We start from the raw sequence: 26563 nt of genomic DNA, 5'->3' as shown, positions 1-26563 counted from the left end.
TAATTTGTTCAACAAATAGTAACAAGACTCTGAACTTTACTAAAACACACTAGTTTGCCATTCATGTAAAGTATTAGTCGATCTATTCCACATTGAATAAGGTACATAGATGTGAACGGAAAATGTCACATCCGAATTCAGAAATTTAAATGGTTCTCATGCTAGTTTAACTGACAACTACTACTTTGTTCATGTATGGCTGTATAGTGCAACTTGTTCATTACATATAAACAACAAAAGCAGCTGGTAGGCTCAACATAGTTAAAAGTGGCAGCATTGGAAAATAAATGTCTCTTTTAGGTTGCTAGTAAAATGTGGTTTTGACCACTTCTGACCCCTGTGCGCCCTGAAAGATAAAAGCAGAAAGGCCGATTAAGCTAGTGGAGGTAGGCTATACAGAGACAATGAAAAATAACCAACAGTCAATTCTGTAACCCCATTATTTTTTACACACCAGGCCAGATACGTTGAAAATCAAAAAGTGGCGCCTAACCGTGAAATGGGCCATATCTCTACACACCACCCACAAAGCATTTCTTTCCGATCCCTAGAATTAGAAAATTTTCCAACTCATGTACGTGTCATCATTCAGCACTGCAATAACTTAGCAGCAGTGGTTCTAGACAATATCGCAATCTGTGTAATTATGCCGGCGGAGTGTATTTTATTTCTATTTTTAAATTATGTTACAATGCTACGGTGACTTCACTTCAACAAATGTCGTTACATTGCATTTTATGTTACATAATTTCTGGACAGGCCGTAAATATTGGAGATCAAGCTTTTATTTTTCTTTCACAGGTTTTCATTTTTCTGCGCAAGATGAAAACCCCTGTAGCCTGACGGGCTACATGGAGATAAAACCCAATAGCCCGACAGAAAACCTAATAGCCATGGCTATCGGGCTATCGCTTATTTCGACCCCTGGCAAGGAGCGAGTCCTACTTGCTGTTTCCGCGTGTCCAGGTCCAATGATTTTTATGAAAAGCATTACAAATTTGGTAGGGAATTTCATGAAAACTGCAAATTGCTGAGAAAAGTACCACATTTCATAGGCGTTGCATGAGAGAATTGTATTGAAAATATATTTGTGTGATATTAAAATTAAGTGTGTGTTTGGGTTTTTTTGTTTGTTTTTTTTTAATTCTTGTGACACATTTATAAACAAGAATGAAACAGCCAGTCCAATATTTTGATGACATTTTTTGAAACGTGTTGAAAATAAGTTGATTTTACATGTTTTCAGCACTGAAATAAAAGTGAAGCAAACAGAAAGTGAACCTAAAAAGCAAGACAACTGCCATGCAGAGAGACAAATATTAATTTCCTAGGGTAGCTCAAAAATCATCAAAGATCTGGATCAGGACATATTTGCATTTTTTTTTATTGTATTTTATTTTCTTTCATGAAAATATTACCTTTGTATTTCATTATAAATAACCTGAAGCTTGACTGACTGTTCAGTCAATTATGACAACACAGCTCTACACCCTGGGAGATAATACTCACTACATGTATGTTGTTGTTTTGTACATGTGTGTTAAAAATGAAAACTTTTGGGAGTTGATTTCAAGTCAATATCAAAAGTATTAGGGTTTGAGAAGTATTTGGCATTTTAATTAATTAGAATTTGAAAAGTTCAAATGCAATTTTAAGCTGATTAATGCCATTTTCAAACTTTCTAAGTTAAGTCACCAACATCGATCTGCCCTATAATGCTTGCTTTAAATTGACACCCTACTTCAAACATTTCAAGGTAAATGTCTGAAACCATGAACTATAGCCAAAATAACAATTTCTCGATCATGAGAGGATGTACCTTCTGCGTCAGCGTACTTTTCATAGAATAACACGATCTCGCGACCTGCATGACTGAACCTTGACCTTGCCTAGCAACGACCGTGTGATTGGTCAATTCTCAAAAGCTGTGTTTGCGTCGTAAGCGCCGGTATTTGCGTAGTACGCTCAGCGCAAATAACTGTGCGTACCCAAGTTCCCTCTCATGATCGAGAATTTAATATTTTGGCTATAGCACATTACATGTATTGTTTTGAATTTGATTTCTTTACATTTGACCAGTTCTATATTTGAGTATCTCAAATTCAGAAAAATGGATATTTTGCATCTGAACTCTTCATTATATCCTCACAATGAATGTATATTATATTTAGTTTCAAAGTTTATATAACACATTCTCAGTGGCACAATGATGATGTATATATAGCCACAGTGGCGCCGCCACGGGGGCATGGGGGCAAATTCCCCCAGTCAGAACTCTTGCCCCCCTGTTGCCCCCCCCCCCAGAAAAAACCCATAATTACGAAAAATTTCCACTTTTTGCGGTATTTTGGGGGCAAAATTTGTTGATTTTGCCCCCCCTGAAATTCACTTTTCCCCCCTAATGCCCCACAAAAATTTCTTGGCGCCGCCACTGTATAGCCTCTAAAATCTAACCAAGTGGTCCAGTCAAAGGAACTCCAACGTATGAACAATTGGAAAAAAGGGCAAATTGGTTTGAAATCATGATGGCGTGGCTAACAAGGAAACTGTAGCCAAAGTATGATATTGGAAAACAGGCAAATTCTTAAAATCAAACAAGAGTGAAAATATACGTCCTAAGAAATGTCAGTAGTAGTACTTAACAAATTGTACCCCTTAATCCATATGCCTTGCAGCCTACGAGTGATCAATGCAGCTCAATGCCAATAGTAATAATGCTTAAATTGCACTGTGTATATTTTCTTGTTTTTGCTACAGCCTTATATCCAAGATGTTAGTACGGGATCCTGACATGAGATGTAGCCTAGATGAAATTGAGAACCATCCATGGTTGAGCCAAGGCAGAACCGTCGTCTCACAGAATCCACCGTTAATAAGCAGACAAAACATCTCGGAGCAGATACACAATGGTATACTGGAGATGATGATTAGTGGAAAGATTGCTGATAGGGCTACAATACTCAAGTGAGTAACAAACAGACATACACGTGTGGTGCACACAATGAGGCCCATGTACGCAATCACACGCACACACCCCTGTTTGTAAATATGTTCAAACGAGGACCTCGAATTAACGAGGATCTAACAACTTGAAGAGAAGACACTAGTACATGTACTGCGTAGTAGGGGTATTGTCACACTACATGCCTAATACACTGTTTTGCTGTACTTGCCAAATTCATTAGATGACAGCCAGCGATGACAGTAGCAGATTTTTAAAGGGATAAACATCAACAGTAGCAACTTTAAAATATTAAGTACATTACAACTAATATTTAAATTAAATGCTCTTTGCTGGAGAGTGGTGTGCATAATTTTGCAAGTCAAATTGATTCTAAATCTTGCATCGCTTGCAGCCATGTCATATTTCAGTAAACAAGCAATATATGCATGGCCATAGGCAAACGTTTGCTTCCATTTTTATACCTATCTTTTATATTTTCTTTCTGATGATGGCTATAATTGATATTAACTCAAGGATGATGTGATTATTCTCCCACATAATATTATGCACTTTGACTTTTTGATATAAGAAACATGAAATGATTGTTTGTCGAAAAGGTATGTGCTATCACTCTGTGTTTGCTGTACTCTGGTTTTGTTGTTGTCAAGAGATAGCGTACACTAAAGCAATAATACTACAACTATTAATAACAACAAGACATTTAGAAAGCTCTCTATTGTACAAGAGTGTACCATGTAGTTTTACAGGCCCTCCAGCCTTTCCTGAGATATATGCTCCTAAACACATTGTTTACACACGTACATATTATTATTTGTATATTTTTTGTATAATGTTTTTATGAGTAGAATTGATTTGACTTACAAAATGAGTACACAGATGGAAACTTGACTTCATAGATGTAATAATATTGATGAGTGTTTTCGAAAAAAAATAAGGCTGTTTCATATATAATGTGGCTTATTGGATTATTGGATTAAAAAATATGCCACTACAGATATAGCGTTCTTCATAATATGTTTCTTTTAGTGTTGGATATCATGCACTTTATTGGAGTAGACTAGTCGGCATCTTAAAACATTTGGCAGATCAATTTTCTAAATTAGTTTAACACCAATGTTGTTGAAAATAATAGATACAATGCATATCCAGTAAACCAACTTGTGTCTAGGTAACATACAGAAACTTAAACTTCCCAAATGAGATAATTCTGGACCCTTTTCTATAAATTCTCCCCCCCCCCCCCGACAAAGACAGATAATTTTTATGTCGTCCGAAGGAAAAGACCTTATGGCATCACAAGCTGCGTGTCCGTCTGCGTTCTCACAAGGCTATGCTTGTGTGTCTTTTTTTTTTTTAATACAAAACTTTTCTTGTGTGTCAATTATCTTGTGTGTCTCAGGCACAGAAGCAAAATCTTGCAGAGGGGGTATTATATTAGAGGTCATTTTTAAAGGTATTGAAAAGGGCACACAAACAAAAACAAAAGATTTTTCTTTCATTCCTAAAAATTATTGCTGGGATATTATTCTGGAATCAGGATTACATTGTGTCAAGCAAACAACATGTTGTATGTGTATGTAATAATAGGACATTTATGTTCAGTTGGATTGATTTCTTTAAATGTACAGGTTAGCAAAGACTAAATCATGTATGAAAATTTATATTTGGTGGCCATGGGTATGAAAAAATTTATTTAGGTGTGAAAATAATCCATAATGTTGCTTAAACTTGTTTTCCATGTTTTCAGATCTTTGGGAAATCTGAAGTCAAAGTTACAAATTGTAACTATTTTACCATATTTTTTTGGCCCAAATTTAAGGATTTTCGATAGTATTATTTCTGTAGTATCCAATTTGTTTAAGTTGATCATTTTGGATTTTTGAGTTCAGATTAAGTTTCTACATACCATTTCATTTTAGAAAAAATACCATTTAAATCAAAATCATCCTATCAGAGAATGATGTACCTAACATGTTTGCAATAATTATCTCTTGCTCTCACAGATCAATAGAGAAAGATGCCTATGACAGCGTAGCAGCTACATACTTTCTACTAGCAGAAAGGAAACTGAAGAAACAGAACGAAGAGCTTGGTCCATCACAAGGAAGTCCTCTAAGAAGACATTCATGTGCTGTGGGTAAACAAGATAGGTTAACACAACAGAATGTAGCATCATTGGCATTATCACCAAGGTGAGAGCTACAATCACGGACATAAATAGTTCAAACACTTGTGTCAAAGTAGGACTGTTTGAAACCATATTTCTGTTATACTTGACATAGTAAAATTTTGCTTTCTTTGGTGTGAAGTCTGAACCCTTTTCTACTACTACAACCCTCCCCCTGCCCTACCAATCAATGTTGGATTTTTCTAGGGGTGCATGACCCAAAAAAAAACCTACCAACATTGATCGGGGGAATGGGGGCATATTTGAAGTATCCATGTTAAAGTGTTCGAACAATTATGACCAGGATTGTAGATTAGCAGATCAGAGAAGAGATAGTGAAATAAGAAATAGATAGAAAGGGAGAAATAGAGGAAGGAAGGAGACAATGGGGGGGGAGAGAGAGGTGGGGGAGGAATAGTGAGAATACTTATTAACAAAGACTAGACAAGTATAATGTAAACCTTAAGGGGTACTACACCCCTGCCCAATTTTGGGCCTATTTTTTGCATTTTTCTCAAAAATTATAGCGCATTGGTGACAAGTAAGATATGTATATTATAGGGGCAATGACTACAACTACTGCACTGGAAATTTTATTTCAGCGCAGACAACAGTTGTGGAGTTACAGTCAAAAATGAGGGAAAACCAATATTTGATCAATAAGTCAATAACTAATTGCCTTGAGTTGCTGAATTTTCAGTACAGTAGTTGTAGTCCTTGCCCCTAAATATACATATCTTGCTTGTCACCAATGCACTATAATTTTTGAGAAAAATGCAAAAATAGGCACAAAATTGGCCAGGGGTGTAGTACCCCCTTAACAGAAAGAAGGAGGAAATTAAAAGAAATCAATATGTAATAAGTTCAAGGAGATATAATTTCACCATCCTTGTCTACAGTTTATCAAAGTACAAACCAAATCTGTGGCATCGGGGGTTGATGCTTTGCGTCACATGCACTGCGTGTTAAACAATACGACCCGTAGGGAGCGTAGTGCGCTTGGCAAATACAAATCGCGCAGCAGTTGGTGCGCCAAAAAGCATAAACACACACAATGCACTGAAATAATTATTCTCATACCTCCAGTTTCCAAGGTGCAAGTACTTTGTACTTCTATATGGACAGACTGTAGCTAGCCAGTGAATTATACTTGATCCAAAGAGATTAAACCCAAAGAGAACCTACTTCATGTTGGTGCACCCCTACCCGTGTCCACCGCCAAACGAGGACACCTAACTTTTCACTGTACAACCGAGGACCTTATACATTTAAATTTTCGCATTCTAAGCGTGGACTTTTGTGTGAAAACCTGACAATTAATCGACTAACCGAGGACTTTGACATATTACCAGCAATGGGGGACCTACCCCCCCTATTGCAATTGTGAGCTGTATAGCGCCCTCTGCAAGCGTTCGTTGGTGAAAACGCACGCATTGTGCCATGTGCCTGATAAACTGCGATTCGAAGTGTGTGTGTGTTTGTTTGCACTGTGAGAATAGTGTGTTTACTGGTAATGTGCGCTAAGTGTGACACCTGTGAACCTTAGTAACACTCAAGCTTAAGATGCAAGTTAGTTTGATATATCAGGCTTAATGCTGGAGGTACAAAATTTCTAGTCTCCAAATGTAACAAACCAATATGTTGGTTATATCATAGCATTATTTAGTTCTCTTGTCAGTTAGCTCTTGACCTCATTTCGTACCTGTTATGAAGCAAAGCCCCCTGTTGCATATTTATCAAAATGTACCGCTTTGAATAGAATCTCTTATCCGATCTGCCAATTAGCAGTTTACCAATTAAAATCCTAATTTGATAAACTTACTACGTGCAGTTTAGAAAGATTTGAACCAGACTGATAATAGATGTGGGTTCTGAGTGAAATAGACTGACCACAAATGAGGAAACGAGATGGAGCAGATCCAATTTTATGAGTGCACTTGACTCTATTATTGCTTCCTCTTCATACTCTTATTGGTTTTTGAAGTATTTTCATTCAGCTTTTTATTAGAAGACAAGTGGTTCTTGTAAATCAAGTGAGACGGTGCAAATTGATATATGTCTGTACGTAACATGTTCTAATTATACTTGTAAATGCAGGTCAGCCTTCAAAGATGCTAGCATCGACATGACCGACTACAAAGCCCCTCTACCAACCAACAACAATATAGAGCATATATGTTCGCCCGGCGGAGCACCTTCACGGCCTATCTCAATCCCATCATCCCCATCTCATCACCAAGATTCTGGTAGTCATGCAGGCGAGTCGCCTTCGTCTTGTTCGAGTAGTCCAAGACGTCACCTCATGGAACGAGAGCACCTTACCATCCATCCCCGGCATGGCAGGAGTATAGTGAAAGAGGGATTAGAATCATTAGATGTGAGTGTCTGTACTAACCATGTCTGCATTGTTTTGTCTTATGCTATAAACTAAGATAGAATTTTAAAAAACTAGTTTGTTTCTGACGTCACTGTCAATCAAACTCGCCACGACCCTTGATTGGTTAGTAGTGTGTAACAGGAAAGGCTGATACATCTGGTGCCTTCATCGCAGAAAAGGGTCACAGAAAATGGTGAAAAGCAACATTTCTAGTCATTGTTGACATGGTGCCTTCAGGAAAGAAAGTTTCCTATTACTATAGTCTATATATCTACCTCCAGTTACCAGCACTAGCTTTGAAGTTCAGTGTGCGCTGCATTAGCTAAGAATTGTTTCTTGTTCGTACATATGCCCCACTTTGTCGCTTGCGTGTCGCTCCCACCATTCACCTGCGCTCGCGTTTTAATCATGTTTTAAATGTTTTTCTTGTGTAGGCCTCACAACACTATTATTGTCACCTGACGAAGGGCGAGGCCCGAAAATTTGTGTAATAAATATTCTTTTACGACATTATAATTATTCTTCGCTTCTTTGCCCCACTTTGGGTATGTACACACACCAAGTAATGCTAAGCTAACGTAGAACACACTGAACTTCAAACTAGTGCCGCTGACTGGAGGTAGATATATAGACTAGAAGACTTATTACTAAAAACTTTTCTTGTACGTTTTGAAGGTTTAAAATTAACCATAAGGCAACACTGTTTTACTGCTGTGTTCAGAAACTCAATCATCATGACAACTCGTAAACAAATTTTTTCCGAGTTTGATTGACAGGTGAGGTGAGAAGCAATCTAGTCTTTTTAATTCTGTCTTTGATTATAAGATTTTGTGATTGTCAGAATTGGGTATTGAGTTCTATGTGTTCAAGGTCAATCTGTGAAAAGAGACATTTTCTAAATAAAACAACTTTTGAAATGCAAGGTTGATTCATCTTTTTAAGATGCATTTATATCTGCATAGTACATGTCTGCTTTCTTATATGACCTTTGACACACATAAAATTCAATACCCAGTTTTTAACAGGACACAACATGATATATTCAGGCTGATGGAACACTCTTTTCAAAAATGGAACATTGGAAATAGACCTTTGTATTCTTAATTGCCTTCATGGTGCATCATCAGTTTTTAGGACAATTTCGGGTAATTCTGCTATGGGTGACCATAGATATTGGCGATAACAACATGCTGTGTCGAAGGTTTGCAATGTTCGATAATAAGGTTTCTCATGTATCAAATCTGCATTTACCAGAATATGTCAAAATGTACACTTTGTTTTCATCCCCAAGTGTGACAGTTCAATACGGTAGATGATTTCCTATATTGAGTTTTGCACAAGCGGGCTATAATAAAAGACTTTCTTCTTTCGAAAGTTTCAGTCTGAGTGGTGCACATTTTGATCAATGGCAACTTCTGTTTATGGCACCAACAATTCACCAGTCAAATTCACTGTGATTTTCATCAGATTCTGTGAAGACTTAGTCCAGTTCTTGAAACTTCCTCTAGACATCTGATTGGTGTTAGATAACAAATTGTAAAGCATGACATGGTCCCTTTTAACATGTGGGTGACAGCAAGTGGAAGTGACAGTAGCCCTTGATTTGCTACTACTATCCAGGATTGTAACATTTTTAGCCCACATTATGGGTCAAGTCACCAAAAAGTCACTTTTTTTCCCTTAACCATTGGTTTCTAAAAAGAAATAAGAAACAACCAAAACATTGTGGTGGTCAATGTCAAAAAGTCACCAAATTTTGGGTCAAGTCACCAAAAAGTCACTCAATTTTACTCTTAACCAATGGTTTCTAAGAGAAAATAAATATTGTGCTGGCCAATGTCAAAACATCACCCAATTTTTTTCTTAACCATTGATTTCTATAGTCAAAAAATCTTAGTGAAAATCTTCAAATGTCACCCAATTGGGCTACCAAATGCAGGTTTAGCAACCCTGCTCATATCCAGATGCTTTACATTTGTCCTCAATATACAAATTGTCAGTCTACTTGGTGAGGAAACTGGGCCCCCTACATCCCAGCTGTCATATCCATAAGACCTACTTGGCAAAGGGCATGGTAGTTTGTGCTATCTTTAGCCTGATCAATCAGAGGCCTTGGAGAGGATGTCCTCTTGCTCGCAGACAGAGTATGGTCTATGAACATCACTCCTTGAACTTGATGTCTTATTTTTTTTTGTAAAAATTGAATTGTTGAGGTCAGTTGCCACTAGCGTTAGTATATGGTTACATCTGACACATCAGCAATCAAATGGACTGCCAGCAATGATTTCAGTTCTGTTCAGGGACCTGTTTATTTGGTCTTCTTTAGACAGCTAAGTGGATTGATCAAGAGTCTGCTTTTCATTGACATGAAACTGGAATTTGTCTAATAGTGCATGATGTGATCTGAGCAGGGATGCAAGTTTTCAGGTGTTTGCCTGAATTCAGGTTTTTTGTAGTCCAGATTTACATAATTTATTTTATTATTAGCCCGCTTTTGGGGCCATTCTGGTCATTTTCACACGGTTTTCAGGCTTTTTGTCAAAATTGGACTTTCATCCCTATCTGAAATAGAAAGTGGAGGAACAGTTGAGCAGAAACCACATGTATCATAATATTTTGTTTATTAAAGATGCACTACAAAGACTACTTCCATGTTTCTTGGCATGCAAATAGACATCCATCCACATTCATCTGAGAAGCAGGTTGCAATATTGACAAAAATGGGGATCATCGAAGTGTTCCTACCATTTGATTATTGTTTTCCATGCACACATTTTCTTGTTTATTACTATTTGTGGGAAATTAAGCACAGGCTGTGGCTTGATTTCACAAACACTGGCAAAGCCTGAAATGAATCCATTGTGAGATATCACATTCATTACAAAGTTGCAATGGATTTGTTCACTTGTAGCTTGCAGTTTTTGTGAAATAAAGCCTTAAGATATGTATTAATGTGTAACTTTTTTTATTTATCTTTAAACATGTTACCAATATGTTTCAGTGTAACCTTAATGTTGCTTTGATCATCCACTTTGAGTTGTGTGTGTAACAAGCTAGATAAACTTTAGATCTTGAATGCTTCTAAATTGACACAGTTTTTGATTTCTATCAAAGTTCATGATAGCCCAAATCAATGTAAGTACTTTAAGGGTTTTCCTTTTCCATTAATTATGTCACAATTTGAAATATGATATAACATAGGATCAGATTGTGACTGTCATGTAATAACTAATCAAAAATTCATCCTCTCCATGTTTACAATTGAAAACCATGTGTATTAACAACCGTCACACCTGTTCCATTGCACTATTACTTTCCTACTTACTACCAGGCCTACAACATACAAAGAGCACAAATAATAAGTGCAGCAAGCTGTTCAGGACAAGTCCAGGTACCTATAGTCTTTCTGTCACTCCTTGGTGTCGGTAGGCATCTTAACAAGCCATAGTGTCATTGCATGCTATCATTTGAAAAATAACACACATTACACATGCCTATGATAGGAGTGCTGTAGATACATGATTTTGGAGGGGAAAATGAGCTCGATTTAAAAACAGGCTAAATTTTGTTTGCATTTATGTTTAAAAAAACGGATTTGGTGCCAAATAACGTGATTTGCGCCAGAAATAACGCAATGTTGCATATTTGTAGTGGGCCTGGAGCTGTGGATATTTGGTGACTGGGTTTTGCCTTATTAACGATGTGACAGTGGAATTCTTGATGTACCGCACATGATTTATATCGCACTGCATTTTGTCCAATACATTTGAAATAGTCACACACAAGTGTTGTATATGTAGGCAAACACATCGGGACTGGGAAGCTTTGGAGCACCACATTGCATGCTCTGCCTTAAGCTGAAGCTTGTCTTGCGCTTGCACAAAGAAGCAATTTATTGCGTGATAAAAATTGATTAATTTTAATTCTTCCAGCTCTAGTCCAAGAACATAATTTACAAATCTGTTAATGTATTTCATCTTTTCTCCCCTTCCAAATTTTGCTTTCCTTACACATTAGTGTATTTGTGAAAAAGAGGTAATGAACTTGAATTTGACATGAGATTTTCAATTTTTCCTCAGTTTTGTACCCTTCTTGGTTTGTTACCTCTCACATTTATGATTTTTTGATGACCCCATCACTTCTTAGTTGTTTGCCATTAACATGAAGATTGAATGTGTGGTCCCCTGTCCCATTAATGATTACCCTCAAGGTTTTCCAACCCCACAGTTGTAAATTGCATTTTCTTGCATTGTGCACACACCTGAAACTTTTCCTCCTTTAAACTTTTTTTATTCCTGAAAATTACGCATTATTTATTATCTTCAACCCAATTTGAGCCTCTTTAGCATGATTTTGCGCTATTTTTAAAGCATTTTCCTCTTTTTTTACAAATGGTCAGTTTCAGGTCTGTGTGCAATGTGTATGCTTGAAGTTTATGATTTTCTACTGATGATACCTCCCCCCCACTCACACACACACCTGTGACTGTTTTGGTTGTCTTTCCATGTTCTGAATGAAGACTCTTATTTGTTTGTTTGTTCCTCAGAAGCATGAGTTTATTCTTTTTACCCCTCTCCTCCATTTAAGACCAGTATGTCCCCGATCTACAGAATCTTCACAGATCTTCATGATCATATTTGGTATAATTTTAATCATGGGAAAATTGATTTGTAGGGTTGTCAAGGGTTTGTTTCCACTGTGTCACCTCTTGTTACATATCCATGTGCAAGTTTGTTATGTAGGCCTACCCTATAAATTATACCTATAATCTGAATCCTTTATCTGACCCTATATCCTGACCTAAATGCAAACCCTTAAACCTAACAGTAACCTAGATTAGAAACACAGACTGTTATACAGTGTACACTAAAGGGCAATGGCACATTACAAAGTGATGACAGATTTTGATGAGGATGTTGGTGGTTGCGATATTTCTCTTTCCCAAGGAATGTCTCAAATTTGAATATTGCATAAATTTTGATTTACACTTTAGATGATTAAAGCAGTTTTAAAAATGTTGATTGATTGAAAATTCAATCACTTGCACGATTTGTATACATTGATCGTAGGTCAGACATCTCAAACTAAAACTCACAGAATTTTTCCGCAGCTTACCAACTTACCATTTCACCTTTCTGTACTTCAGACATTTTTTTTATGAACATGAGGTGGTTAAAAGTTTCATAATTTTCCATGGAACATTCTTCTTCTTTAATGCTGAATTATCTGATGGCTCAAATGGTTTTCATTGGTGTTAACATATTTTACTTGATTGAACTTTATGAACATGAGGTGGTTAAAAGTTTCACATTTTTCCATGGAACATTCTTCTCCTTATGCTGAATTGATGGATGGCTCAAATTGTTCTCATTGGTGTTGCAGGCTATTTTTGTCTCACAACACATTTGAAATATGCTTTCCAGAAATCCTCACAGTTGTCATACCACAGATTCTAAAATTAACTTTGAATTGTCATACCACAGATTCTAAACTTAATTTTGATGTGGAGAAGGGTTTCAAATACCAAAGCAAGTGAAAAAAGTCATTCCTAGTATCTATGACATTTTCAGCAGCAGTTTAGACCTTGATGGATAGTATGGCTTGTTGAAATGATCCAATCAGCCAAGGGTGTCGCTGATATAAGTGATAAATTGTTGTTGTGTTCATCTGCCAAAGCTGTTAATTGAGCTGGTATCATGCACTTTGGTTTGTGATGAAGTATGTATTCATGTGCTCAGCACCATGCTTTCTTCTCTTGTGGTTTGCAATACGCTGATAAGTACATACCAAAAGGGTGTAAACAGAAGTAAGAGTGGAAGTAAAGCAATAACATTGGAATACTCTCCACATGTGAATACCTGCAATGGGCTATTCCAGTTGAAATCCTTATGAAAGACATGAACGTAATCTTCCAAAACTGGGTGTATGACCTTAATCTCCCAAACAGGGTGTAGATTTCACATGGAGTCACCCATTCAGGTAACCCCATTTGAAATTCACACTCCCTGTCATGGTTCTCATAGGGTTTGTGGATTTCAACTGGAATAACACAATGCTAACCCCACCTAACCTAACCCTGAAATCTAGTACCCATACTGAAACCTACCCCTAACTGCAAAACACCTACCATTACTATAAAACTTAATTCTAAAAGAAGTAGAGCGTGAAGCCTTTTGAAGTTATAGAAGTGGTGTCTTTTTCCAACGGAAGAAAATGTCCGTCCATACATCTATGTCCGTGCACTAGATTGGAAAGCAGTTGGTCTAAATGGCTGTATCTTGAATGTGAACTAAAATTGCAAGCCTTCTCTAAAACATTATGTTGGTTGTCCTTACCATAATTCCCAGGTGAGATGGGTTTTTTGTTTCTCCTCAGAAATTATCAATTGAATTATGAGAGATAATACATCCTTTGGTAGCTTCTTAACCCCTGAACACTACTGGTCATCTAACAGCATTTCTGATTGGTTGATACTTGAAATGCTCATTTCAATTGCCAATTATGGTCAACCTTGCATTTGCAGATGATCTTATTTAATACCCTCCTTGATTGGGTCAAAATTGGACACAATATTCATTTTGACCAATCAGCAGGTAGTTCTCATGGGGTTAAGTTGCAGTTACACTCTTTTGTCAATGTAGAGGAAGATTGCATGTACCATGATAGAAGATTGTATGGTGGAGGGAAGTTGATTTAAGATAATGCTATTTACCATAAATTGGCTGCGCTCATCATTCATCTAGTAGAAATTCAACCATCAAAATGGTTGATGTAAACCATACATCCATCAAATAGCTGGCTTGGCTGGCAGCTACAATGTTTAATTTGGGTCCAGTGTCTATTTTTGTATTTGCCTGATTTTTTTTCACATGTGAGGCACTGGTCTCGTACAGTCTGTCACCTGAATCGAGTGTGTTTGTTTGTGTGTATATGTAAGGATGGGACTGTGCTCTATGTGTGGTCTTTTGGAGTGAAACCTACAGTACTAGTAACTATAAGGGTTCCATACCCAATTAGCAGTGTACAGCTTTCCTCAGCTTGGCGGGGAATCCTTCATTCAAAGGGAGCTTAACCATTGTGGCTGCAGCTTGGCTGGGGATTGCTGTGCACTGGAAAATAGGTATGAGTCCTTTACTTTGGTCAAATTGCTCCTTCAAATTGATTTTGTTTCATAATTATTGTTTGACTTGATTTTAGTAAATAGGGTCATCTTACCTCCTAAGGTTAACAGTTTGTGCAGCCGGTAACATTCTTTTGATAATTAGAAATCAGGCCATTTTTTGACTAGAAACAAGTCACAATCTGAGCAGAAGTGTATAGTCATCATCTCCCGGGTTCCCAGCCACTTGGGGAAATCAGGACAAATAAAAATCCATTTTGCAGACAGGAAAATTCAGGAATTTGAGAAAAACAGTCAAAATCGGGGAATTCGAATGGCCCAAGAGTGTGATTATTTTTAGACCGATTCAGCACCCGATCAAGAGCCCCGCCAATGATGAAAACTCAAATTTTGTGCTCGGTAACTGGAAATACTTTCATGGAATTTTTCAAATTTGTCAGGGGAATATCAGTTTGTTTGTGTGAAATGCTTCATTTTAAAATCTCAAAACTAACCAATTTTAATTGTAGTCCTAATCCATCCAGTAGTCCTAATCATAGGCTTTGCTTCAAAGGCCCAGGGTGTCTGTGCAGAATGAGAATGTCCCAGCATGCAAAGTTAGGGCTGATTTTGTCTGATTTGAAGATCAGCAATATACCTTATGTATTGTAGAATCCTGTCACACTCTTCCTTTAGCATATGAGGCTAATCATTTTTATAAGAGTTAAAGGATAGAATTAGAAAACAAAAATGATGAGATTCAGAATAGGTGGTTTGATGTTTGAAAGTTTGATATAGCCTGTTCTCTTGGTTGGTGACTGTCAAATGTAGCAATTGTTGCATCCAGTATATATGTTTTTTTGTATGTTTGAGATGATTGTTTGTAGTTGGTATTGGGGAAAACAATAACCTAAAACCATTCTTTTTGTTTTAATTAGTTCATTATTATCATATCAAAAAGCAATTTGCTGCACATAAGATGTTTTCTCATCTAGCTGGCACTAAGATGGTATATATATGCACTTGTTGATTATGTTATTTGTTTGTAGATTTTATTTTCATTGGCAAAGTTAACAATACAATGAAATCTAGAGGTGTTGTTTAATTTTTTTTTTAATTACATCCGTATGATCGTATGCTCATCTTAAGTTAAAGATTTAGCAGAGTTTTATACAGTTCTTTTTTGTGTACATTTGCGATAAGTAATTTTCATGCAAGTACACCTAGTGTTTGAAACCTTATAGTGAACAATATTTGAGGAAGCTGATTGGTCACATCAGATGAGTTGGCTGAAAGTTCAGTCATATATAGTCAGATAAAGGTTTCAGGTGGTTGCAAGAATCAATTCACAGATTTGTGCAGAAATTCTGACACAGGTCACATAATTGAAACTGAGAAATCAGGTTAAATCAAGATGAGTCTTTAGGGTACGCTGCAATTCTAAATGCAACTTTCAGTGGGAGCATAACAACTTTGAAACTACTTGGTATTCTAGGTCTGTAAATATGATTAGGATTAAAATCTTTCCCCAGAGAAGTCCTAATATCAGAAGGCTGGTATGAGCTTTTGATTCCTTTAAGGGTAGACGAAGTATTGTTGGTCGAAGCAACCTAAAAATCGATTTTCATTATCTAGATAAATATATTATTGAAAAATAACACCTTGATGTTTTGCAAAAGTTGATTCTACAAATCGTATACTTTGCAAACTTGCTTAATTTATTGTTGTTAATTAGTTATGTACGTTTTACAAAAGTGTTGTTGTTTCAGTCCTCTTTACAACGTAACTCAAGAACCGCAGCACCTATAAAAGTATATCTGATATTTTCATTCTTCTACACGCTCGCTATGAATTGAGCAATGCAGTTTTTGCCAAAGCTCACTACCATTCGTAAGATGATGTGAACTACCAAATCACAACAGTTTAAAATAATTAATAACCTTAAGCGAGTGTCATCTTCAGAGCACTCTTAAGATGACACTTGCTAGAGTATCGAAAGCTCTGATAGGGACTTATCTAGGGAAAGATAACATGCTTCTCAGCCTCTAATACTTTTTTGCATGTTTCTTTTATACAGATTGGGGAATAGTGGTGTATCTAGAATTTAAAATTGAGCTAAGGGGCCCTCTACAAATAACAGGGGGGTTAGTAATAGAAATAAAGTAGTGTGCCAAGACCTTTTAAGTTTAATATCCTAGTGCAATGTAAATTGCCAACATTTATTAGTTTATTCAGAACTAGGGATTTAAATGTTCAATCTTTACATAATTGTAGATAGTTAGGTGATATGTTAGGCAATTGCATGCTGGTTTCAGACATTTTAAATAAATATTGTGTTCCAATATCTGTGATGTAACTTGCATCACTGAATGGATATAATAATATGCCATCTGGCTGATGGGTGTTAAAGATTGCAGGAAATACATAGCCAAACAAAGTCTACCATCTGTGTGCTGCAGTAAACAAGCACAATAGGTGGTTTATTTGGTTGCAAACCACTTGTGGACTACTGAACAAAATGGTATGTTTGGATCTCACAAAACAAAATCCTCATCAGTTCCTAGAAATACCCTGTTATGAAGTTGCTGTGTGACAAGACAAGTGTCCACAAGCGGTACATTGGAATATTTAATGTTTTGCAAGAGCCTGGATTTCTAGTCAACCCACATAATGGGCTATTCCAGTTGAAATCCATACCCCCCTCTGGAAGACATTCATGACCTTAATCTCCCAAACAGGGAGTGTGAATTTTAAATGAGGTTCACTACCTGAATGGGAGATTAAGGTAATGCCTTCCATAGGGTGTATGGATTTCAAGTGTAATAGCCCAATATGCATTCTAGTCACAGAGAGGAAGTACTTTCCTCTTTCTTTATAGAAACAAGATTGTCTACAGCACTGAGACAGAGCCTATGTCTGAGTGAAATCAAACATATGGACCATGTGTTTGCATCTCAGTATTGGCCATGCATACCAATTGTATTGACTCATACCCTTGGTAATGTAGTACTAGTATTATTGCACTTTCAGCATTTTAATGCAAAGTTTGTACAGATACAGGTCCTCCGTCGCTTATGTACATACTGAAGTGCATGGTGCATAGATATTGAGAACAACAAATCACTCTTTAAGACTCTTAGAATATTTTAATGTTAAAGGAGTAAATGTGATTCTAGCATCCTATTTTTTATGGAATGTTTGTGCAAAAATCCACAAAATTTCATTTCATTCAGATTTTGCATATTTCCGAGTTATGCATGATATTATGTACGGTGCTCCTTAGTCCACTGTGCTGTAATTTTGCTCTGTTAACAGAACATAAATACAAATTTGATGATACTTTTGCTAAGCAAATGAATCTGCAAGAAATTTTTTGCAAACAAACATTATCTAGCCAGAGGTTTCCGGTTGTGGGGTATGAGGTTATGGTTCACGAAATGCCTCTTTAAATCGAACACAACAGTCAACTACAATTCCAAAGTTAAATCTTGTACAGTGTAGCTCAGTGGCGTGCACAGTACATTGAAAGTGGGGGGGGGGCCAGGTTGTTCAGTTCCCCCGAATGGGGTCTGATTAGGAGCAAATTTTGACATTTTTAATGTTTTATCCCCGAATGACCACCAAAAGTGGGGGCCATGGCCCTCCTCCCCCCCTTTGCGCACGCCACTGGTGTAGCTGCTTGCAGTAGTGCTTGAAACTGTCATTTGTTCAAAACCTGAAGTTTATTAGAGTAAGGTGAATAGCAAACTTCATACTTTGTCAATTTACAGAGGGACATAGTTTAGTATTGTCGGGCTCTGTGTGTGTTAGATTGTGTACAATAACTACAAGTTTATAAAATCTCTGTTATCATTTAGACTATAGCGCAAATATCTTAGACATTTTTTGTAGAAAGGGTTTTTGGGAAACTGAAATGCAGTGTTTTATTCTCTATGTATTCCAGTTAGTATTCATGAAAGTTTGAAATATGTGGTGTATTTTCTTATAGGAAGTTTCTAACCATTTGCTTGCCATATTACTTTGTAGAAAAAAAGGGGAAAGGATTTTGTCTCCAATTTGTATTGGTAGTTGATTGCTCCATGATTTATAGCTTATAAACATGCATATTTGACTGCGCTTGATTGAAGCTTAAAACTTCAATTTATTTCAAAGCTTGGTTTGGAGTGAATGATGATCATTCTTTGCATGCATGATTGACAAAATACTTCATATATATGTAAATATTGCAAAGGCTATTGCCTGGGTGATTTGTTTTGATTGCTAAACACATGCATGTTAAAAATCATCAGCGCCACTTAAGCTTTCCATTTTGAAAGTTGTTAAAAAATTCCTTTATTTTGATTTTAAAAATATATATTTTTGGCTGCAAATTGTATGAAACAATGTGTTGAGCACTCTAACTTTTGTTCAGATAGTATGGTACATGGTGATGCACTTCAATTCAAAGTACACTTCACAAAAGTAATGTGTGCACAGTGGATATTTGCACCTCAAATCGTTTATTTGCAATTCACAACTCGGTAAGTTATTTTAGCGTGGTTGCATGAAGGTTTCAGAATTGTACTTCTTGAGAGCACAAAGGAGTCAAATTTTGTTTATTGTTGCTCACAAATCAAATCAGCAGGTGTCTTTGCACTGCTATCACAACCAGCTGAAGAATGCCAGTCACTTGTAACCATTTCTGTTCTCAAAGAGAGAACGAAGACTTTTACCAACAACCAATGTGAACTTACTCTAATTTTGCACATTTGTTTCATACATAAAAAGCAGTGCACACTGAAAGGGTTAATTTTAATATTTTATGTAATACATTGAATAAATGCCTGTATTTAATTGACAGTTGATTAAAACCCTCATTTTTATTACCTTACTAAGTCATTTTATCAACCATCTTTGATTAAAGTTACTTTTGATCCAAACACAAGAAATTATTTCAACCTCAAAATTTTCAGATGGCTCTCCACTTTTCATCAGCGAGAGTGAAACTGATGTGTATCAACCTCTGTCTTGGTTAAGACCTGCCCCTGTCTTGGTTGAGAGGTGTTGTGAACTTGGATCAGGTCAAGATGTTGACAGAGACTAAGATGATTTGAACGAGGCATCAATGGGCAGTGAAAATCAAAGTTAACCAGTCATCTCTGAACAAAGACAGGGGAAGGTACAAACTTCCAGGAGTCTATGAGACTGTGATCAAGTCAAATGTCAAAAAGGTCACGACCTGATGATACACATCACAAGTCCTCGCTATCGGTGACAAAAGATGGAGGTGTTTGGATCAAAATTTTAAACTTTAATCATTCAATATACAAACACAGATTTTCATGAACGTTATCAACATCTTGTTTGCTACAGGAAGAAGAATTTCAGCATATAGCAAACGAAGCCGAGTTTTCAATACAAATGGAAACGGACGAGTCCCAGAAGACGTGTTCACCGGGTGATGCCAGCAGCAACAGTCCCAACGGCAGATGGCATGTAGGAGGCGGCCAACCTGTCCGACCAATACTAGGCCAAAGGAGAAGTGCAACTGTACTTAATCAAATTACTGAAGAAGAAGGCAAGTGTGGTTCTTAAGAAAAATGGGCTGTTCGTTTAAAGTCCACACTCCCTGTGTGGAAGATTTTGGAAATATCTTCCACAGAGAGAGAGTATGAATTTCAAAAGGAATTAGCACATTAACCAACTCTACTTGAAATTCACCCTCCCTCTGTGGAAGATACCCCCTGTCCAAAGATATTTCCAAAATTGTTCAGAGGGTAGTGTGGATTTTAAATGGAAAAGCCCAATGGATGGTGCTCACCACTATATTCTTTTGTGCTTTTGTAGCATTCACTAGAAACAGTTTATGTCCAGGAATTGTTTTTGTCCACGAAATGTACAGAAAATCAATCTTTATAATTGGGATAGAGTTCATAGGGAAAAGGCAAAAGTGTACAATGATTAAAGACTAAAAATGATTTCTACAATTGATCATATTAGCAAAACAGTAATTGTCATAAAAGCACAAAGAATATAGTAGTAGAAATCTTGTTCATGATTCAGAAATGAAAAGAAACCTGTGATTTCTGCATAGACAGGCTTCTCACTATATAGATAATCACATAGGGTATTCCAGTTGAAGTCCGTACACCTCCTATAAAAGGCATGGCCTTAGTCTTCCACACAAGGGAATGTGAATTTCAAATGGAGTTACCTGAATGACCTGGGTGACTTTACTTGCAATTTACACTACCTGTGTGGGAGATTAAGGTTATGTCTTCCATAGAGGAGGTACTGATTTCAATTAGAATCGCCCACCAGAGCAATGGTCAGGCATCGTGTGGTGTTCTTTTCTTTTGTATCATAGATATTGTCAATCCAGTTATTTAAGCATATTTTGGTAGATCCATTTATTGCAGTCTGCCTCATTTTGTAAGATGTGTGCAAGTTAGTGAGATTATTTAGGGAACAGACCAAAAGATAAATGAAGTCTTGTAAATAAACGAGTTTCGCTAAGAGGTAGGGGTCAAAAGTTTATTAATGAAGAAGGGTAAAATATTGATGTAGAAAATGAGGAATTATCTCAATTTCAGGATTACATTTTAGGCTAGGGAAGGATGGAGAAGATGAGCCTTCTGATGAAACTAGTTTTATTTATAGGACATTGTCGGATGGTTTGTTTCTCAGAATATAATATAAAAATAGTTGTTGGCAAGGCCAGGCTTATTTAATGTATTGATGGTAGGAAATAATGAGGTAAGTGTTGTGAAGTAAATTACTTCATCTTCATCTTCATTCGATACAGTGCATCCCTCAAAATTGAGTATTGCTGCACCTTGAATAATAACATGGCGAGGCGAACAAAAGTGCTAGTGATGAACGTGAAGAAAGTTTATTATATACAGTGCTTTGGATGCTATATTGTACAGACTTATAGATTGTGAGTCCTAAGAGTATTTTCATCAGTGTGTGAAGTAAATATTGAATCTTGTTACTGTTTTACAAAGTATTACAAAGCAGTGTGCAATTGATTTTCGTTCCAATCTGATTTATTAAAATCATTGGTAAGATTTTGATTGCTGTATTGCAAGGTAACTTCAGTGTTATATCAGCTTATTTTGTTTTGATATTACAAAATAATGGGACAACTAATGTATAGTTTGTTATTTTGAAGTTATGTAAGTGCCTGCATAAGGCACTTCATTGAATACATAAACTTGTGGAAGAAGGGCCCAACTCCAATTTTTTTTACAAAAATGAGTTAGACCCAGCATTTTATTGCCAGCAGACTGTTCATCCTTGTGTGTGAAAGATGAGCCAAAATCCAAATAAATACTCTAAATAAACACTCTCTAGATAGTCTTTCACATACACTTAATCATGGCTTTCATGGAAGAAAGGCCCAACTCCATGGACTTGGGCCTTTCTTCCACAAATATTGGGATAAAGAGGAATTTTTTCATCCATGAAATCTGCTTTTCACTACAATAAACTTTCTTGCTAACATATTACATGCTTCTACTTGTGCAATTAATGGATAATTTCCAAATTTCTGTAGCTATTTATAACACATGTGCTTACAGAACTGGCACTTGCAGTATATTAGTGAAAGAAGGGCCCAACTCCAGCTTGTATTAAGACCTGTACCATTGCCATGGAAACATCATATATGATTTTGAATGTATGTAATACTGTATGCTCATGTATTAAAGATCCCCTGAAGATGAAAACATTCTGTCTATAAATCTTTTTCAAATATTAAGTTTTTTCTTAATATCTCAAAAAGAGTTTTGATGGAGTTGGGCCCTTCTTCCACTCAGGTATTCAATTGTAATATTATTATTATTATTATTATCATACAGTTGTTGTAACTATGTCGTGCTGCTGAATAACAGTCAGCTATAAACCCTCCCTCTTAATATGACCTGTGAAGGGCCAAGTAAGAGTAGTGATCAATGCAAATATTTCTTTGCACTATTAAAGAAAACCTGTAACATTGCCCTCTCAGGTATTATCCAAAAGGATGGTTTGTAGTTTAAGAGGATGGTTTGTAGTTTGATGCTATTCAGCAATGTATAGTAATCAAAGTGTTAAATTAAGAACACACTCAGTTTTAGTTCTGAGTGTGAATAGGACAATATGTAAATGGGCTATTCCAGTTGAAATCCATACACTTCCTGCGGAAGATATATTAAATAAATAAAATAAATGTTGGTATTTGGCTTTCATGTGTATCAAATCGATTTACATTTATCCCGCTGTCGTTAGAATATGTCACCTGCCATAAAATGCCCAAGTCATACTCATACCATTGTGTGGTGCTCAATGGGCAATATTCCTAACAGCTTCCCATTTCACCCCTGGGTAGAGAGAGGCAAGTGAGGTAAAACACTTTTCCCAAGTGCACAACACGATGGCACTGCCGGGGCTCAAACTCGCAAACCCTCTGATTGCGAGGTAGAGCCTGTACCGCTGTGCCACCATGACCCCCATATCCTTAATCTTCCACACAGAGAGTGTGAATTTTAAATGGGGTCACCTAAATGGGTAACTCCATTTGAAATCTTCACCCCTGTGTAGGAGATTAAGGTCCATATCTTTCATAGGGGCTGTATGGATTTCAACAGTGTGACTCCATGTGCAAATTTGGCTAAGAAAGACAGGGTGTCCCAAGTTAGTATCAGGTTATGTTTTCAAAATTACCAACATTATATTTGCTCATTATACACAGGCTACTTAACAGTTGAATACACCACCAGGTGACAGGTACAGTATTATACTCATCATCATGTTTTTTCTCTTCAAGTTGGCACCATAACCATGCAGTGTTGCCATTGCTCTGGAATTTAGGCCCACCTGTTTTGCCATTTGTGTTGGCAATACTGCGACTTCATTTTCACATGTTGCTTTCTTCGCAATGTTGGTGTGTTTGTGTGTGTTTGATTACAAAACCTTTACTAAACAATTGCGTGTTAGGTGTTTACTTTGGCAAAGCTTAACTGACCGCTTTTTCATTCGCAGAATTGAGACTGCATGTCGCTGCGGATGTTGAAAGGTGCAGCTTCATTGTGTGGTGTAGGGCATTTGACACCCAGTCTCAATTCTGGCACAAATTATTTTGAGGAGTGAAAATGGTCTATTTCTTGCTTTTTATTCCACATGAGGCTGACTGGAGCACAGCTGCCACATCGTAGTAAAATATTTTCATTGTTCATCCATTTCAAGTTTGCATACAGTTGGTTGAAACAAACATTTCTTGTTTTTTAAAAGACTAATGGTAGCAGAAATTATATGGCATGGCTTAGATCAGTGTTTGCATGGTCTAGCATTTAAAATGCCACATTGTGTTGGAAACAGTTTTAGCTGTAACATTAATTTCAGAAAAGGCCAAGTTTTATAGACGGTTAATTGTCCATGTAAGCTTGCATCAAGTCATGATTTCATTGAAGATGCTCATTATTATACATTATTATTATTATTATTATTATCCATATGCTCTAAAGGTATCACATCTGCCAGCCAATTTTGAGGAGATACCCATTTGTGTCACAGTTGCAAACTTTTCAACAATGCTTTGAAATGCTCTGACCCTTCATTCCATTGACAATACACTCTGTTCACTGGGGAGGGGGATACTCAAGTTTGGTTTTAGTAGGGGTGAGCTACTGGGAATTTGAAAGTGGACTGAGCCATATCTCAATTTTCCAAGAAATGTTGAGCCATCGCAAAATGTTACCAAAAGTCAAAATCTAACCTAAAAGTCCAAATTTGATGCAAATTACCTAAGTTTGTCAATTTTTTCCAAAAATTGTGGAAAATTTCAAAATGGTTGGCTATGTTGGCAAAATTAGGTTAGTTTTCAGAAAAAGTGGGAAAATTTAGAAAAAATGACCCTTTCATACCAAAATTCGCCTAGCAAAAGGGGCTGTTAATATACCAAAAGGCTGAAAATGTGGCCCATGTTTGCTGCCTATCCCTGTATGGTCATTTGTACAGAGTACCCCATGGGATATTCTTAAAATTACAAGATAACTTAACGTATAGAAGCTTACGACTATAGAGTAGATATCCCCAACTTGTTAGAGCAGTGTAATTATAACTCAACGCAGTCAAGAAACGTAGGCAATTAAATCCTCTGTAAATGATTGTTGATCAGTTCAGAATGGCTTCAGCATGCTATGCATTGGAAATGAAGGAGCAACCTATGACATGTATTTCTTGTAAGGCACCTCATCAAAGATAGCTGACAGCTGTTGTTTTCTGAATTTGTAAACCTTCTACTGTGTAACAAATTGAAACAAAAAAAACCAAGCAAAATTATTGTTTTGGTTTGTTTTGTTTTTTTATCACAAAATTGATTTGGAGATATTGACAAAACAAATATTGCCTTAAAATAAGTTAATTTTGCCCTCATTTGTGATTTAGGATCCTCATAAGATTAAGTAAACACATTTTGCTTGATCATATCACAAACTGGCTTTCCAACCAGTGATGCCAACTACTTGGCGATCACTTGCCGCTACTCAAAAAACCATGCTGCTTCTTGCCTAAAATTGGGCTACTATGTTTTAAGTCTCTGAAGCTCCAAATCATAGCAACAGTGGGATTTGTGATCATTTATTGATAAGACAGTAACTTCCCATTAAGTATTGTCAGTTTTTGTCAAGTGTTTTGCTGCCCAATTAGGTCATTATGTTCTATTCTGGTAAATCCACCCAAATATCCATTATTTGGCATTTTTTTGGAATCTTAAAAATGTGGCTACTTGAGTCATTCACCACAGCCTGGCAAGCCTAGCCATGGTACTGAGGAGGTTTTGGCAACAATGGATTATGCCACAAACTGGCTTTCCAAGTTTCCAACCAATATGACGTAGTAAGAAGAGTAAGGACATTTATCAGTATGCACAACCACAAGTTTAATGTCATATTATGACCTTCAAGTACAATCAATGTCAGTTTTGTCAAACCCAAGGATTTGTGTTGAAAGCTTCAAATGAAAGAGCTTGTCCATTGTGTGCAGAGAGATGTTCAAATCTGCTTCTAAAAGAGTTAAAGAAAAGTAAATAATCAGTGTGTAATTAAATAGATAAATAAGGTGATAGTGATAGGCATATATTCATGTAGGTGCATCTTTCTCAGAATCTCAGTGCAATATCTGTAAGGACTCTTACTGAAATATTTGTGACCCTTAACAGGGCCGGGAATCCTCCCACTTATGACCACATCATACTATATGAGTCTGTTCGATAAGTCGGCAGCATGCCATAATGTCCAATTGCGCTAGCCACGACTGGACGTTGGTAGCGATCACTAAGTCACATGTTATAGTATGAAATGGCCTTTTAGAGTTTGAGGGAGGAAAGCCGATACAATGGGAAAATTAAGCAGCTAGTAAAGATGACATACTTAAGTTCCCTGGGTGGTTAATGAAACAGATACGGTATAGCATACAGATAAATATTTGAAGTGTTCTAAAGAACATTTATTCTGTTTCTAGTCCAGTTGGCATTTCCGATGCCTTTTTCTGCATTGTTATTGTTTAATCAGAAAAGGTGCTTGCTAATCAGCAACAAGGTCTCCAGTTCAATACCCCTCATCTTATAGAAGTGCCCTGCTCATCTTGACTACCTCTTCATAAGACCATGATAAACCATCATAGTGTAGAAAAAGGTATCTATTGCAGTCAGTACTGTGCCAAAGGAACAAGCCATAAGTTTGATGGCGTACTATAAACAAAAATCTGTGTGTTAGGAAACTGACCCCTCTCTCCATGAAACATTTAAGTGTGAAATGTTGAAAATGCCAACCCGAAAGATCAACTGGCTCGCAATCGGATTTTTGACCCCCTTTCCTCTAACGAAAGAACTTTTATTTATAGGTTGTCATCAAACCTTTGGTTTGTTCCCTAACTGGATGAGAAATATTATGAAAGACAGAGGTAAAAAGAATTTATCGCGTCTGATGTCACTGTCAA

General features: G+C 36.7%; 1 protein-coding gene across 1 annotated transcript in view; it reads left to right on the top strand.

Moving 5' to 3' along the window:
* LOC140135594 (uncharacterized) overlaps window positions 1–26563 on the top strand; it is a 98232-nt gene that overhangs the window by 64242 nt on the left and 7427 nt on the right. Inside the window, 5 exon segments of the mRNA XM_072157136.1 lie at window positions 2758–2964; window positions 4969–5157; window positions 7230–7509; window positions 10841–10900; window positions 19961–20165. Coding sequence (XP_072013237.1) covers window positions 2758–2964; window positions 4969–5157; window positions 7230–7509; window positions 10841–10900; window positions 19961–20165 — 941 coding nt within the window.

Source organism: Amphiura filiformis, chromosome 16, assembly GCF_039555335.1.
Source record: "Amphiura filiformis chromosome 16, Afil_fr2py, whole genome shotgun sequence".
In the NCBI taxonomy this organism is placed as follows: Eukaryota; Metazoa; Echinodermata; class Ophiuroidea; order Amphilepidida; family Amphiuridae; genus Amphiura; species Amphiura filiformis.
The sequence above is the reverse complement of the archived record's forward strand: the minus strand, read 5'-3'. Positions and strand labels throughout refer to the sequence as shown.